Raw genomic sequence first — 17,769 nt, 5'->3', positions numbered from 1 at the left:
AGACAGCTGGAGACTGTGCTTGAGATTGAGAAATAAGTGTCTCTTACTTTTAGGGGAAGAATATCCTTAAAGGACTTTAAAAAATCTTGGCCATATTTTGTAATAATGATAACAGTGTTGACATGTTGTTAATAAAGGTCCATTTAAATTAATTTTATTTACCACTTTAATGAAGTTTTTTTTTTAATCACTCAGGAAATATTCACTCAAGAAAGGGGGGGAAATTCATCACCAGTGTCACAAAGTATGTTTTACACGCAGCTAATTTAAGCAGCTAGAAATTGCATTTTTAAATTACATGCAGAAATGTTATTACTATAAACGCATTAGAGTAACTGGAGTTCCCTTTGCAGCTTTCATACATAATTTTATACTCATGAGCAAAATTTCATTGCGTGGAGAAGATGCCCAGAAATCTTTGAATAAAAGTGGTTTGGAAAGGATGAGTTGAGGGAGTGTTTTATTAGATACAGTGCCATAAACTCACACAGACCTTTGCAAATGGGTATTAAATCCTCTTTCTGTTCCAGAGATCCTAATTTACGAGTACAGTGCCATGACTACATAAGTCAATGTGATTCTTTGCAGTGTTGGCTTCAATATGGTTTTATGGCTTTTGTGTAGGCAAGAGGACAGAGTTGTGGAAATTTATCTAAGCTCTCAGAGAATGTTGCCATTCTCCAGCTGGGGCCTGGAGTTCTCTCAGAATTACAGTTGATCTCTAGATGACAGAAATCTGTTCCCCTCAAGAAAATGGCTGCTTTGGAGGGTGAACTCTATGACATTATACCTTGTTGAACTCCCTGCCCTCTCCAAACTCTGCCTTCCCCAGCTTCTACCCCCAAATCTTCAGGATTTTCCCCCACCGCCGAGCTGGCAGCCCTACTCTCAGAGCACATTATCTAAAGCAAGGACTAGCCATTCCACAGTCCTTGTGACAATGGGAAGTAAAGATGACCTCAGCTGACTCAGGTCGTTTGGGAGAAAGGCAGAATAAACAAAAAAATCCATTAGCAGCCAGCCAGACACCCCCCACTTTGCTGGCTGAGTGTCTGGAAGTGGCGACTAGCAGAGCCACCTGAGACTTCATCTTATTGCCACTGAAAAACCCCAGAAATATTCTTCAGGCTTCAAGAAACCCCAGAAGTGGCATGATCATGCAGAATATGGTTGGGAAGCATAGCTGTGTCCAAGTTGAGTATTGGCCATTTGGTGTGGTGAGTCGACATGACTATATATGGTCATATCACCCATAAATGGTAAAATTCATGAAACCTTGGTTGAGAAAGCCTGGCTTAATCCCTTCAAGGCAGAGGTCCTGTGGCTGGGGAAGAAAGGACCAGAAGAGGAAGTGAGCCTCCCCTGACTAGACAAAGTGCGATGAACAGCTTTGTGCTTCATCAGGAATTTGAGGGTGATTCTCGATGCCACCCTTTCTGTGCAGGTTCAAGTAATGAATGTAGCTCATCAGGCATTTCCCCATCTGCATCAGGTGAAGCTACTGGCACCCTATCTGACCCTGAAAGACCTATACAATGATTCATGCAATGATCACCTCTAGATTGGATTACTGTAACTCACTCTATATGGGCTTACCCTTGTCTTTGATCTGGAAATTACAGCTGTTACAAAATGTGGCTGCACAGGTCCTCAGGAGTACCCCCTGGAAAACCTATATTGGACTTGCATTGGCAGCTACCAGCACAGTAGATGAAGTTCAAGGTGTTGGTACTAACCTTTAAGGTCTTACATGCTTTGCCCTGTGTCTCTATGTGCCTTTCCCAGTGTGTCTCCCAAAGTGCTCTACACTCTGCAAACACCAAGCTGTTGACTTTCCCTGGCTGGTTTTGACCAGAGCCAGGGCCTTCTTGGCCTTAGTCTGGTGGGATCAGTTGCCAGGAGAGACCCAGGCCCTGACGGAAGTAACAAAGTTCCACAGGGCCTGTAAAATGGCACCAGGTCTATGGCTGAAGCCTAAATGTCTGAGGAATAACTATAAGCTTCCCTCTGACTCACATCTTCATGCCTTTCTTTCTACTTCAGCTTCCCCCAGTATTATCTCACCATAGTTTGCAGCAGAACGGACCAACAAGACAATAGGAGCAGAGGACACAGTAAAATGTTAAATTTTAAAATATTTTAATATGTTTTAAAAATAGTTTCAATGCAGATGTAAGTTGTAACCCCTCCCCCTGCTTTCAGAGAGGAGTGGTCAAGAAATTAAAGGATGGATGGGATAGACAAACAGACATACAGAAGATAAGAAGATAAGAAAGAAGATGCTGGGAGATCCACAAATGGATCCTCCCAGTAATTTTAGAATGCAAACATGAGTGGTGTGAGGAGTCAATTCATATCGGGATTGCTCATGTGGGAGGAAAACAGGGGATGAACTCCCTGCTGCCATACAATTTTGCTGATGGAAAGTTTCCTCTGTGATGTCACTAGCCTTCAAAGGCAAAATAGATGGGCTTTCCATCTTTTTAGTTATAGCCCAGAGTGATGACAGTCAACAAAACTGCATGGGTAACCACTTAGGGCCATTCCGCATGACTTAAATGTAGCAGAAGTCTTACCTTTGGTAAACGCTATTATTTTAACATTCCGCATGACGTCATACACAATCTGCAACACTCCCGCAAAAATCGCTTCGTTGTAGCGCTTTTCGGGAAATCCAGAAAAGTGGATTCCCCCTAAAAAAAACCATTAGACTCTTGAGAACAACCTGCAACACATCCGAAAAAGACATGTGCATTCTCAATGTAGTGGTAGAAAGAATGTCCCTCTCTCGCTCTCGTCCCTGAGCTTCCAGTGATGCGATCGCCATTTTTTTCCCCTTAGACCAGTGAAAGCAACGAACAAGCGAGGCTTCTCCAGCTAAAGTCCCTCTTCAGAAGTGATTAACAGTAAAACAAACCTGCCTATTAGTGTCTTTAAAGTTCCCAAGCACAATACAGCCCCCTGTTTGACACTGGCCGTAATTTCGGCCACAAATCACGCCGGGGGGGGGGGATTTTTTACTTGAAGAGAGTGTAAACGATTAAGCACCAGCTCCTACGCCAGCAAAAAAGGCAATGAATGAACAATGAATGAGACAATGAATGAACACATATTTGTTGCTATGAATGAACACAGATTCGTTGCTACTGGTGTTTTCGGCTTTTTAAAAAACAGTTTTTAAAGGGAAAGGGGCTTTTCGGGAGCATGAACACAACAGTTTATTGGCTGTTCTGTTAGATTGAGGGCCAGGGGTGGGAAGAAGCATGGAAAAATATTGCTTCCTTTGTTGCGATTCCAGCGAGACTAGAAACCTGTGGGGAATGAATACAACGCTACTGGGACTTCAATAATCCACTAAGGTATGTGGAACGACGAAATTCCACTATTTAATAAAGTGTTTCTGCATCCTGAAAACATTCAGCAAAATTGGTCCTTGTGCAGAAAGCCCCTTAATCTTGCTTGATTGGGGGGACACTGCAGCAAAAGTACTTGAGCTAGGTCAGATGTTATGGCAGGTGGATTATCTGTACAAATAACTACTTGGGTATGATGCATAAGCAGTATACTGTGGGATAAGAATATTCACACAATATCAGGGCTCTCCTTCTGCAATCAAAAACATAGCATCTTGCACACTGTCACAGAGGGGGACTTGCAGTCTTCATAGACTTCTTTATTCTGATATTACAGCTGTGCACATGCACAAGCAATTTTTGGACCATAAGGCTACTGCCAATGATTCCAGCCTTATGTGGGCAGTCGTGTAGGTTTTTGTGTTGTCCAGAATTCTTCTGTCTTGAAAAGCAGTTTTGTATAACTCTATAGTTGCACAGTCTGGGTCTGCTAGAAAACATTCTTTAAATACTGAACTTAAAGGACAACATATTTTGGGGGGGAAAAGATTAAGTGATTATTTCTTTATTTATTGATGAGGAGCTGTGAACTGGGACCAAAGAGTTCACCTAGTGAGCATGTGTTTTGTAACCTTGATTAAAAGATGACACTCTAATGTCAATCTATTGGCTGCATGTTGGGCTGCATGATTCTCTTTTGGCCAAGAAGAACAAGAAACAAGAAGTCATTTTCAAGAAACTGTCAATTAGCCAGTGAAGATTCCCCCAAAAGGAGAAAGAAGGCTGAACCCTGGAAGTCATTTAGTGTTTTCAGCCACTGCATTATGAAGAAAAATATGAACCTAGCAACTGGTACAGCCCTATATGGAAAGACACAGGAACCACTAATCAAGGGAGACGAATAGAGCAATCCTAAGCAGTTACATCCCTCTAGGTGTGTTGAAGCCCTTGGTTTTAGAAAAAGACAACTGTGCTTAGGATTGCACAGTAGATCATCTGCATTTCAATGGGAACAGTTCCACAACTGCCTTCTCAAGATGCAATTGGTTACAAGGACCAAATAGGGCTGCCACGGATGAGACCACAGAGAAGAAATGCATTTAGAACATTTCGGAAAGAAAATTAATACACAAGCATTTAAAGGGGAGAGGGTCCATTGAGGATTGGAGCACTCTTTGGAAACCATACAAAGCCACCTCATACCATGTCAGAGAGCTCTTCCAGATAGCCTTGTACTGTCTGCTCTTGATTATTATTAAGGCCTCCAGCTGTGGCCTTGCCCAGTTCCACTACTTGAGCTTTACCAGGAGATACTGAACCCAGTTCTTTACACATGCAAAGCATGTGCTGCTCTCCCATTGATTTCCCCCTCCCTTTCTGTTCTCCCTAAAAATGAACTGCAGTATCTGAATTCTTGCAGATTACAGTTCTGAAAGAAAGCTGCCCAGTCTATTATTCTAACCTTTTAAATTACTGAGTAATATCATTGGCTTGCAATCTTTCTTAAATGCCGATCGAACTATCAAATGAAATCTGTATGTCCGGCCAATCCAAATATCAAGTGTTTAAAAGGTTACTGTGTTAGAACATGCTGCTGCTTTTGACAGCTAGTATTGAGCTGCTGGCTACAGATGCCGGCATCTCATTCTCTTGATGAACAGTGTAATGACAGGACAAGATACATGAATGGCTTCCCAGAAGTCAGTTACCATGGGCAGAAATTATAAGAATCTCAAAATGGAAATCAAATCCTGCTGCCCAAGTCCTTATACTGATATATGTTTTGTTTGTTTGTGTGTTTATTTTTTAATTTACATTTATATACCGCTGTCCCCTGAGGCTCAGGGCGGTTTACATGGATCATGAAATAACTGTACATCAAACTGTATATGCACCATCAGTGTCAGATGGCCATCAAAAAATTGACCTTCTCAATAAGCTGTCTCTAATTCAGTGGTTCTCAGTCTGGGAACCCTTTGGGGGTCGAACAACCCTTTCACAGGGGTCATGGCAGGATGAGCAGCTTGGCTGTGGGGGGGGGGCACTGCCACTGTTGCCGCTCCTCCTGCAGGCACCTGCACTCGGCTGCCAGACGCTCCAGCAGCGCCTCCAGTGCAGTGCAGTCTCCCAGCTCAGCAGGACAAGAGGCAGAACTGAACTGAGAAACCCCGGGGGAAAAAACAATTTAAATACAACCATGAACAATGGATCTTCATGCCATTGGTCAGTTTGGGTTTAATTTCTGTAAAAGAACACTTGCATAATGTTATGGTTGGGGGTCACCACAACATGAGGAACTGTATTAAAGGGTCGCGGCATTAGGAAGGTTGAGAACCACTGATCTAATTGAAGCTGTTTGTTCTGTTGCTGAACTTGAAGGATCTACTGGAGGAAATTTTCTAACCTTACCAGTTGGGGTGGGGAGGGGACAGTTGGGATGCCTGTTATGGTTCTCTGCCATGATGGCACCAAGAGAAAGGCTGGGTGAGTCTGCCTCCCAGTCCCTGACTCAAGATCTGTGGTGTTGTTTAAACACCTGACTTCATAGCCCAGTGCTCCATTGCTGTACCCTCAATGCATGACAGTAATTCTGAACTACCAAGGTTACAGTGTGCTCAGCCAATCACAGCTGCCCCACCTAATGAAACACACTACTCCTCCTCCTTGCTGCTGATAATAGGACTGGCATGCCCAGCAGCCAGATTAAGAAGAAAGAGAGAGGTTTCCCAAATCAAGCTGGAATTCAAAGGATGTGTATTACTTCAGTATTTCTCTTTCTATACTGGTCATTGCCCCACTTTACATTCAGATTGTGCCTTGAATCTCAAAGCTGCCTCTCATTGGTTGCAGCCAAGTCAGTAGCTACCTCCTCCTAAGGAACTGTATGTCACATGTAGCTTTCTACAAACCCATGCAGTTGCTGCATTCCTCCCTTTTAGACCCCAAATGATTTTTGGACAGCTGGGTCTGGGTTCCTGTGTCCTGACTCTCCTATCACCAGTCACACCCTAGACTTCTCTTTACTGCTGCTGTTCCACAAGAGGCCAAACAACATCTCCTGGGAGCCAATTTGGATTGGGAAATGGTAGTGGGGGCCTCTTCTCACCCACACCACACTGCATGCTTGAGAAATGAGTTTCCACAGCATGCCATGTGGCTGATGGTAAAAGAATTGGTATAGGGAAACACAGACTCAGCTTTCAAAAATTGGCCTTAATTATTTTGACCCTTAGGCAAAGTCTGTGCTTGTTCGAACTCAGTGGCCAAACAAACAAGATCTCTCAGTGTTACTAATTAAAGTGACATGAATCTCTTGCCTGATATCCTTTCCCATCTTGGTTTGTACAAAATGTCATCAGAGTTTAAAAGGGCATCAGTCCTTGTCCTTTTGTTATTCATTCTCTCGGGTGCCTCATTTATGCAGTGCCTGGCTGCATATAAATCTCCTGCTTGGAACTCCATCTTGGGTGCAAGGAAAGCAGGAGTCTGTTTCGTGGTGACATTTCTCTAGTTTGGCAGCAAGTAATGGACCCTTCCCATCTCAATGAAACAGCAGAGTGAGAGGGAGGCTCATTATGAACTTATGGACAAACTTTTCAGACCAACAGTTTAGCCATCCACACATAGTTTCTCAGAGACATATGGTTCTGGCAGGCATTCAAAAAAAAATCAAACCTACTTGGAAATGCTTTGTCATTAAAGTCTTCCGGTCATCTTCAATTTGCCGAAACTTGGCCTTCAGCCCTTTCATTTGTGTTTCCATTTTCAAAACATACTGGAAATCCCTTTGAGTTCGTAGGTTTAAAACTTCAATGGACTGGGACATATTCTGTACCTGTTCAAGAAGAATACCAGCTTACCTCTCAGATGTTAAAGCTTTCTAATACATAAATGCAGTTCAGGCGAATGAGTCAGGATATGGCTCTCTAACTCTCCTCCCCCCCCCACACACATCTCTTAGCCAAAGCCCTCTGCTCTCAGTGCACAAGAACAGAAAAACTAGATGCACATTCCATGGTGTTGTCGTACCAGTGGAAGCTTTCCAAACTGAATGAGATTGTGGCCACAGAGAATGTGAACCCTTGCCTTCATCCATTGAACTGTGACTTTAAAAGAATGCATCATTAAAAAAAGTCAGTGGAAGTTGGGAAGTAGAATCTATTCTAATCAGTTAGCCAGTTGGGCTTTATTTATGTTACTGAATCTGCTGTATATCCAGACCAGTGCTTAACCATAGATACAAAGTATTTCTTATGCTTACTTTTGAAATAGCAGATTCCACACATAATGTCTACTATTTCAATTTCATATTGGGTAAAATGTAACCTGTTAAAACGCTCCCAAGTATACATCTACATAAATCAACATAGATTTAGTTATAGACAAATTTAACTGTCATGAGATGAACTTGGCAATGATGCTGCAGGATCTTCTGTGGGAGATCTGTAGAACCTTGTCCCAGAATAGCAGATCCCAAAATTATCAGAGAAGAAGGAATAACTGTGAAACCCATTGAAATCTACAGAAAGATTTGGGTTTTGCCTCTAGCTTTCCTTTTCTTTCCGTAGCACACAAGGACAGCACATTAGCTTGACTGCATCTGCTTTTGCTTTTAAAGGACATGTTCAAAAAGAACAGATTGGCTGAAAATATTGGGGGAGAAAAAGGGAAGTGTTTTTAAATAGAAGGAAAACACAATATGCCCACTTTGACTTTGATCTTCCATTAACTCTTAATTTTATTTATTCACTTTGAAGTTTTCTATCATGCCTCCCCGCCCCCCAATCCTTGCCTGAGATAGCTAACTACAAACATGAAGCAATCAAGTAAAACAGATTAGTTTTCAACAATAAAAGATCGCTAAACTTTCAACAGATGCAAAACAATAATCTTTAGATTGACAATCCATCAAGATAGCTTTTTTTTAAAAAAGGGGAAAGAATTTTATGGACTTGGGGGTACTGAATCTGAATTTATTTTAAAAGAGTTTTGACATACACAATTCCTACTGTTACCCAGAAGTGATATCAGCAGCTGCTGCTGACTCCAAAGTTCTGAATGCAAACTGAGACACATCCACGAGGATGTGACTTAAGAAAAATGTCACAGGTACCAACAGCTCTGTGACAGTAAAACTAGGACAAGCCTGAGCAGAAGAAGGGAAGCATCTTATGTGCTGAGGGGACCAAACTCAGCAGTTCCAAGTCTCTTCTCTTCTCCTAGTTAAACATGCATCACCTCTCTCCACATGTTCATCCTGGGCAAGGGCAATAAAACACAGGGAAATTACACCGTAAGTCTGCATAAAAGTTCTGGGGAGAGAATCTGATATGGGGCTGCAGTTTTAGTTCTGTCCTACCTTTCCATAAATTCAAGTGCTGTTTTTTAATAGCTTGGGTTATTTTAAACACTGCTCGAAGTGCTCATTTAAATGTCAGTGCTTTGGAGAATGTGGTTTTGGATTTGACAGTGACATTTGGTCAACTACAATCTAATTTTTAAGGGCCAGGAACTACTCTGTGAGTTGTTAAAAATGCTCTTTCCAGATTTGCTCCTCCGCATATTAAAATAAAAAAGAACATTCTAAATAAATAGTTGCTTCCTTATACACTCAAATATGCCTGATACTTCCAGATTTTACCTTCCCAATTGCCTTTCCTTGTCCTGCACTGAAAGCACCCCTCCCCATACATTTTGTGCATTTCAAACAACTGGTTTTTTTTTTGCGAAGGATGGGGGACACGGAGAAATAAATGCATATAGTCGTGACAAGGTGTTATAACGCCTCCAGTTTGAAAGGTGGTGTATTTCCAAAGACCGGATGCTAGAGACAAACTGGAGGTGATGGCAATATCATTTGTGTGCTTTTTTTTGGAGCTTCCAGTGTAAATCTGTACCTTTCCCTAGTCATTACATTTTTGTCATTACAGCCTTATGTTCTGGGATTGCACTTTTTGTGTCAATAGGGCAATGTATATATTCTCCAGCTTTGATATGTGTAATATATATTTTCATTCATGCATACTGAAGTTTGCAAACATATGCATTAAGAACATAAGAAATGCCCTGCTGGATCAGACCACATAGTCCATTTAGTTCAGCATCCTATTTTTCACAATTGCCAGCCAGCTGCCCTGGAGGGACAAGAAACAGGGCCCAAAGTCTACAGGCTCCCCCGATATTGCCTCCCAGCACTGGTATTTAGAAATTTGCTCTCTCAATATACAGAGGTTTCCTTTATTCATCAAAGGCAAATCAAGACAAACAACATATACATCGGTGAAATCAAGTACATCCAGATCAACCCAACTGAGATCCTTCTCCCAACGCACAATATGACCTAAGATTTTACCAAACACATGACACACATCTGGACTGGGCAAGCCTGAGATGCCATAGCTGGTGATCGGGGCCACCCCTCCAGAAACAAACATCACACAACAGATTATACCCTACGTATAACTAACAACTAACAACTGGATTGAGCAACCCTGAGATGTCATATGAAGTGATCAGGGGTATCTCTCCAGAGACACATAATCCCACCCAACAAAACAGAAACCAATCTCTTCACCAAAGACAGAACCAGTGTTCGAGGAAAATCCTAGCAAAATAAGGCATCTACTGAGACCCATCTGGAAATAGAGTAAACGAATCTTAAAACAAGTAACAGCCACTAAATACGGACATTTCCCACACATCGGCTAAAACGGAGGGAGTGATATCATGGGGGCCAAGGTGGTCAGGGATCCCAATACTGAGGGGAAGAGGCAGAGACAGCAATGGGTGGAGGTGGGACAAGACAAGGGACCCAAGATACGGACATGCTCGGGCCCCTTCCAACCTCTGTCCCATCCCGTGGGACACGAGGGTGGAGGCAAAGGTTCACAACCCACCTCCAACACTGATGCTGTGCAATGCCAGGCCAATTAATAATAAGTCCCTAACCTTGCAAGACTATTTTGCAAATAACAACATGAACTGCTGTGCGAGTTGGAGACAGAGAGGATGAGACAGTCGCCCTTAAAGAACTAACCCCTGCCCTTTTGCAGAGTAATTTGGTTTACTTCGGTGGGTATTCTCTTGAGTAAGTGACACGCAGGTGTGATGGACAGCGCTTGGAAAAGGAAGTTCTATGTGCTGTAATAACAGCTAATGGTAGTGAGAAAAAAGTCCTCTTTAAAGTGTATGAGCCAGGGGAACAGGCTCTGAGCCTTGTGAATGGGTAGCCACAGCTGAGTGGGGAGTGAATATTACTGGCTGTGGGCTGAAAGGAAGCAGTTAAGTCTGTGAGTGGTTCAAAACCTTAGCTGAAAACACTTATCTGAGGAAAAACTGAGTTTTTGACAGAGAGCTAGTCCACATAGTATCTAGCAACTAAAAGCAGTCCTTTGACAGAGAGAATTTGGGGGAATGCTCACAAATTAGGCCAAAGTGTAGAGAAGGTAGAACACTGCTTAGTTGTAAGGCGTGTGTTTCACAAATTGTGTGTATATGAAGTAGAGCTTCAGTTACCTCAGAAAGGTAGAAAGTTGTGGCACAAGCTCAGTGTGCCCATTTTCTAAGAACCAAAGGGTGGTTCGCTAGAACCCATCAAGATCAAAGTAGAACTAATGTGTTTTGGGATAAGCACAGTGAATGAAACCTCTCAATCTAAAAAGAACTAACACCCGAAAGAAAAGCCTGTAAACATAAGAAAAGCTATGAAACAACTGATTTGTGAAAAGTAAAGTGATCCCTCAATCCCAACTACCCTTCCCTCTTCTTAAAGAAAGTCTTTTGTTTGGTTGAAAAAGCATCTCAGTGCCATTAAGACAAAGGGTTCATAGTGAAAAGGCAGCTCTATGCCTTCCCAGAAGCTTCCCAGAAGCTTCCAGGGCTGAACAAAACCAAAGAGATCTACTGGTGACAGAGTGGGACAGGAAGCTTCAATTTGGTGGGAAAATTTACCTCAGTGTGGAAGAAGAGAGAGGTATTCCATCATAGCAGGTTATCTGTAGGTCTAGGACACATTAATGCTATGAAATTACGTACAAGCCTTGAGAGCATTTAGAGCAAGACTATAAATGCAACAGTCCTTTTGCCTGTTAACAAACAGAGCCAGAATGGGAGCAACTATACATATATTCCCTGGTATCTGAGATGTCTTGCTACTATGCTCATGAATTACTTTACCCTGAAAGACAGATTGCTTTTATTTCTAAACGTCTGTTCCAATAGCAAAGCCCAAGTAAGACATGCAACTTCTAGGAATAGCAGTAGCCCAGCTGTTCAAAGGGCTTGCAGCTATGTTTGCCTATTATGTCACTGATGAAAAGCCATTCGACTTAATGCGGTGCCTGTTTTCCTTCTAACAACTGCATATTCACTTATGATGCTCATGGTGATGCCTGGAGTAGTGTGTGGAGAGCTTTACGATGGATTTGCATCAGGTGAGCAATATTTGCAAACCTTAAAGGTTGCGTGGGGATCATTTACAATGATTTGGCCATTTGGGGCAGCTTCCCCATGGCAAGCATTGTGTGTGTTGTGTATTTAAATCACACCTTTTCTGTTGTATCAGTTGGAGCAGGTTTTCCCAATTTGAAGGAACTTCAGAGTGAAAGGGACAGCCCTCATCTTATTGCACTGAAACAATGGCTTTATCGAAAGAGAAGACTAGGGGGCAATATTCTGCATGAAGAACCCAGCATAAGTACCAATACCACACATAATTACTCAGGATGTAAAATCATATTCTGTCTAGGCAAACATTTCAAAAGGAAAACCAAAAGGCTTCCTGATGCATCATTTGAACCATCCTGGGTGTTTTTAAATAGTGTGTGTATGTGGAGGGGGGTGGTCACTGACAGCAGTAGCCCCAAGAGGGGATAGAAATAAGGCAATTACTGAAGATCTGGAGGCGATACCTGTTGGCAGAGTTTAAATCTGCAAAAAAGGGATAAAGCACCAGGTTGCTTAAAAAAATAGAGTTATTGTGAAGAGAAACAATTTTGTGTAGAAAGAAAAGAGAACTAGTTAACTAACTGTTGTCTGCTATCATTCTTCTGAGGGAGGAAGCAGGGAGGAAGTATGCTCAAAGGATCAGGAAGTCTCCAACTGAGCAATTCAGGCTGCTGGAGGAGATTATTTGAAAAACATCAGGAAATTCTATGCTAAATACACATATTCTCTGATTCCCTGTGCAGGACATACTGCATATTTTGTTCAATCATGCACACTGCATACTTCATGTGTTCCAACATTCTGTCTCAAGATCTAGTATACATAGTCCATGAGGTACATCTTCTTCTGTAAAGTCTTCTGGGATTCTTCTGAGAAAACCCATTTGCATCCTGCTACTCTCTTGCATGGAGTCAGGTCTGTGAAAATCCATGTTTGGTCCTCAATTATTGGAGAAGTGAAACTGGTCAGACCCAGTCAGCTATTAAGTTTAAATAGCTGCAAGCCATTAAACCTCTTAGTTTCACTCCCCCACCCTTTCCCCGGAAACCAAGACTGTAAAGATCTGCAACACAGTCTACATCGCAATGTAGACCCAATAAAGACAGGAGACCCATAGTGGGAACAAATATATTCTAACTTTTATTGATGATTTCTCAAGGTCTACAGTTACCTATTAGTCAAGGAGAAAAGCCAAGTACTGGAGAAGCTCAAATTATATATCGCTATGGTAAGCAACAGGTTCCAGAGAAAACCACTGTTCATTCACACAGACATTGGAGGAGGATATGTGGGATGTGTCATGAAGGACTACTTGGCTAAAGAAGGAACATAACATCAGCTCACTGTTCTGCACACTCCAGAACAAAATTGTATACCAGAAAGAAATAATTGCTTCCTAACTGAGATGTACAGATGCATGCTCTTAGAAACACAGCTTCCTGAAAAATATTGGGAAGAAGTGATTAACACTGCTACCTTCTTACAGAACAGATTGCTTCCAAAAGGTGCTATAAGAATTCCATGTGAACTATGGTATGGACACAAACCACACATGAACCACTTGAAGATGTTTGGAACATTTATCACACCTTTTCTGTTGTATCAGTTGGAGCAGGTTTAAGGATAAATGAAGCAAGATGAATATAAGAACTGAGAAATGTAGATAGGCTGCTGGATCCCCAGGAGAGCCCAGGAAGGTCTAATACCTCATTTTTAAAATATAGGTTTTTAACTGCAGTGTGGTATCAAAAGTTCTCCTGGAATTCCAACTAATTTCTAGAATGCAAATATGCATTCACTAGAGAAGCTGGTTTCTTGGAGGGAGGACTTCTGCTGAGCTTCCTCGCTTCCCAATGTTCCACCCTCCCTTGTGGGCATTTTACTGATTGTTTCTGTTTTCTCCCTTTGAAGATGTGGGGGCAAAATTGAGGGTTTCAATGGCTCACAGAGATTTAAACCTAACAACTGACCAGGTCCACTAGAGCCTGCTGTTCGATTAAGGATTCTGTATCCTTTGCATCCTAAGGCATATCGCACAAAAATGCCTTTTTCTTGGCTGTTGTGTTATTAGTGTGTATGTAGAATTCCAAAGTATCTATTTGCAGCCAAATGCTCTGTAATGCACAGTTACCTTTAATATTCTGATGTATTTCCAAGGTCCCTAAGCCAAGAATCAGCAACTATTTTATGATGTGCCTAGCCTAGCAGTTCATGCTGTAGTTACTGAACAAAATTTCATTTTAATTCATTTTTTGGTGAGAGATGTGACATCTTGCTAATATAACGCAAGGGGGAACCCCTGCCCCCCCCCCCAGCATGCACACATTCTCATTTAAGAAAACAGTGTCACTTGGAAACAGTAATTAGTATGAGCTACATACAAGTGCAGCATGGATGGTTTGTTATTGTTATATCATTCTTGACATTGATGCGTTTCAAGAGACCAGACTGTCAGCAGATTTGATCTTCTAGGTATGTGTCACAGTTGATTTATGGCAATCCCATAGGATTTTCAAGGCAAGAAACTAACAGATGTGGTATATCATTGCCTTCCTCTGCATAGTGACTCTGGAATACCTTGGTAGTTTCCCATCCAAGAACTTCCCAGAGCTGACCGCGTTTAGCTTCTATGATTTCATGAGATCTGGGCCATCCAGGTTTAGGGGATCTGCTGTATACCAGCTGAATTAGAATGCGTGTTCCTCATTTATGAAGAAGAGTTGGTTTTTATATGCCGCATTTCTCTACCAGGGCCTATTCTGCAAACATAGGATAATGTACTTTCAATGCACTTTAGAAGTAGATTATGCTGTTCCACACAGGAAAATCTAGCTGCCAAAGCACATTGAAAGTGCATTATCCTATCTGTGCAGAATGGGCCTAGGAGTCTCAAAGCGGCTTATATTCACTTTCCCTTTCTTCTCCCCCCAACAGACACACTGTGAGGTAAGTGGGGCTGAGAGAGCCGTGATATTACTGCTTGGTCAAAACAGCTCTATCAGTGTGTTGAGGAACCCAAGGTCACCTAGCTGGCTGCATGTGGCGGAGCAGGGAATCAAACCTGCTAACTGGTTAGAAGTTACCACTCTTAACCAGTATTCCAAGTTGGCTGTTGTCTCAAAACTGACCAGTGAAACATGGTCAATGTTCTATTAAAGGAAGAATTATAGAAATAATCATATGACTTAATAGAAGAAGAAGAGCATTGCTGGATTAGACCAGTGGTCCATCTAGTCCGAAATCCTATGTCACACAGTGGCCAACCAGTTATTTTCTAGGGTCAACAACAGGACCAAGGCATTCCTCTAATGTTGTGCACTGGTATTCAAAGGTTTCCTACCACTAAATGTGGAGGCATACTTCAATTGTCATAGCTTGTAGCCACTGGTACTCCTTTTGTCCATCTTAAATCTACTGTCAGTCAAATACATCGGGTGCCCTCAGATTCTAATATTTGGAGAGCGGGAGAAAAACTTCTTTCTGTCTATTTCTCATCTGAGTTGTCATTGATTTTCACCATCATGAATAATTCTGTGTCATCTGCATATTTAGCCACTACACTGATAATCTCCCAAGATGTCTTAGAAACAAATTACATAGTAAAGATGGGCACAAACCCTGAAAGTTCAGTTAACATTTTCTCCTGGCTGTGACGAGCTGCTGCCAGGAGAAAGGTGGTGGGAACTGCCCTGGAAGGGACTTCCCTTCCTTCTTGATGGAGCCAGGAGAAAGGGAGGGGGGATACGCATCCTAATGGCTGACTGGGTCTGTCAGCCAGCTGTTAGGTTTAAATGGCTGACATCCATTTAACCCATCAGTTTCACTCCCCCCCCCCACCTTTTGAATTGGTTGGAGAGAAACTGAGAGGTTTAATGACTTGCAGCCATTTAAACCAACAGCTTGGTGGGTCCAGCCATCAATTGTTAGGTTTATATGACTGGCATATATTAACCCTTCTGTTTCACTTTTCACCTCTTTCAACGTGGGGGGGGGAGTAAAATAGTGGGCTTAAAACTAACAGTTGAATAGCGGATCCAGCACTGCTCAGTTGTCAGGTTTAAATGGCTGACCCTGAACAGTGGAACTGAACTAGCCACAAATCAGATTGGCCTGAGTTCAGGCCGAATTTCATTTCATAAACTGATTTGTATCTCTCCATATTAAATAGCATTGACTCCAAGACTATGATCATTGTGAGACACCACAGCTTACTTCCCTCCACTGAGAGAATTGTCCATATTTTCCAACTTTCTGCTTCTTTTTGTTTAGCCAGTTTTTAATCCATAGAAGTATCCATCCCCTTATCCCATGGCTGCTAAGCGTCTTCAGGAGTCTTTGATGAAATAAATGATGAACGATGGACACTTATGTCAGTTATCGAATCAGCAGGCAAAACAACAAAGAGCTTTAGAGCTCATCATGAGCAAATGCAGATAGATAGTTTGAGCTAGCTAGACTTCTGGTAGCAGAAGCATCCTTTGTTTAGATAAAATTGAGGACATATTTCACTCTTATGCCTGAAGAGCTTTAATGTTACAATGCGTTAGAGAGTATGAATTACTTGCCTGCAGAGGAACCAGTTCCCTGCATCTGTTCTTGAATGCCTGTCCTTACATTGCAACTAGTGTAAGCCAATTCTAAACAGTCTCTCTTGCAGAGAAGCATGATTCAGTGCTCTCTGAAAACCAGTTAATTCTTTTGGATTAATCAAATGATCCAATTATCCCCTAGGTAAAGATGAAGTGGATTTGTCTGTAGCAAGGCCAGAGGAAAAATGCAGCTGGCACTTCTTACCATAATGGGTAGTATTTGGGTTTGCTATTTATTACTTAGTAAACCTATTTCTCACTGGCAAGCTAGTGTGTCCAGTACATAGCTAAGTTCACCAGTGGCTATGGCAACTGCATTTTACTTTTTCAATGCAGATTTGGAAAATGAGCTACAATAACAGTTTCAGCTCTCAACAGTATAAATTAAAACTGGCAAAACAGTGTAAAATTATTAATTAACAGTCTTAAAGGTTTTATCACCCCTCCTTTAATTCAATGCTTCCAGAGACCAGTTTTCCTTTGCAAAAATTTAAAAGAACATTTGTTATCTATCTTTCTGTTGGTTGAGACAAAAAGGAAATCACATGGGTAAAATTGGTTGGGTTTGTGTGTGTGTGTGTGTGTACAGAAATTAAGTGGTATTGTGGCAATTAGCTGTACTTTGAAAACATAGTATACAAACTTCTGGAATAAAATTTCTCCTTGCTTGCATTTGTTTGGCAAAATACATAAGGAAATGGCTCTGCCTTATGAACACTCTCCTAACTTAGGGGCAGAATAATTTTGCTATGTAAATCCACATGTTTTGGAGTTTGGAATGCTAAAATGTCAGAGCCCTGGCTTGGCCTTTCCTCTGACAGGTTAATTTTTCTATGTATAGAGGCTATATTTAAAAAAAACAATGTGTTGGGGGAATGACTAATGTATCTCTGTGCAGTTCCTTAAAATGACATTTCCCATGCTTTGTTCTATACTGTGCCCCCATTTCTCATGCTGCCTGGCATGAACAACAACTCTGAAAATACCTTAAAGAATATCAGAGCCAACTGGCCATGATAATATCCCTGAAGCGACCACAGAGATGCTATTACCATTTGAGGGATGGAATTGCTTTTATTGACAAATACTGCAGAGCTTGGGGGTGAGGCAGAGGGAAGGAGGGACACCTGTTCTCCCCGCCTGCATACAATGTTCAAGACTCCAAATGCCAGGGGTCTGGATTCTCAAAAAGAGCCTAAGGATGGGAGACTGGAGCCCTTCCCCATCCCACCATCCCGATCAGAGCTGAGACCCCATGGCTTTTGTAAACAGGAGGAAATTTATCCTTAAAATGGTGGAAGTGGTGAACTCAAGGATGCTATCACATCTAATATGGCTCTTAATCACCTTCCTTCACAAGGATAAGTCTTCAGGAAGAGGAG

At 41.9% G+C, this 17,769-nt stretch overlaps 1 protein-coding gene across 2 annotated transcripts in view; it reads right to left on the bottom strand.

The window, feature by feature from the left end:
- Nucleotides 1-17,769, bottom strand: part of OLFM3 (olfactomedin 3) — a 198,541-nt gene that overhangs the window by 17,957 nt on the left and 162,815 nt on the right. For both annotated transcript variants that reach the window (XM_077332854.1, XM_077332853.1), the window contains exon 3: nt 7,033-7,188. In XM_077332854.1, the coding sequence (XP_077188969.1) occupies nt 7,033-7,188 (156 nt within the window). The remainder of the gene's footprint in view (nt 1-7,032; nt 7,189-17,769) is intronic.

Source organism: Paroedura picta, chromosome 4, assembly GCF_049243985.1.
Source record: "Paroedura picta isolate Pp20150507F chromosome 4, Ppicta_v3.0, whole genome shotgun sequence".
Classification (NCBI taxonomy): domain Eukaryota; kingdom Metazoa; phylum Chordata; class Lepidosauria; order Squamata; family Gekkonidae; genus Paroedura; species Paroedura picta.
Note: the sequence above shows the minus strand (reverse complement) of the source record. Positions and strands in the feature narration are given on the sequence as shown.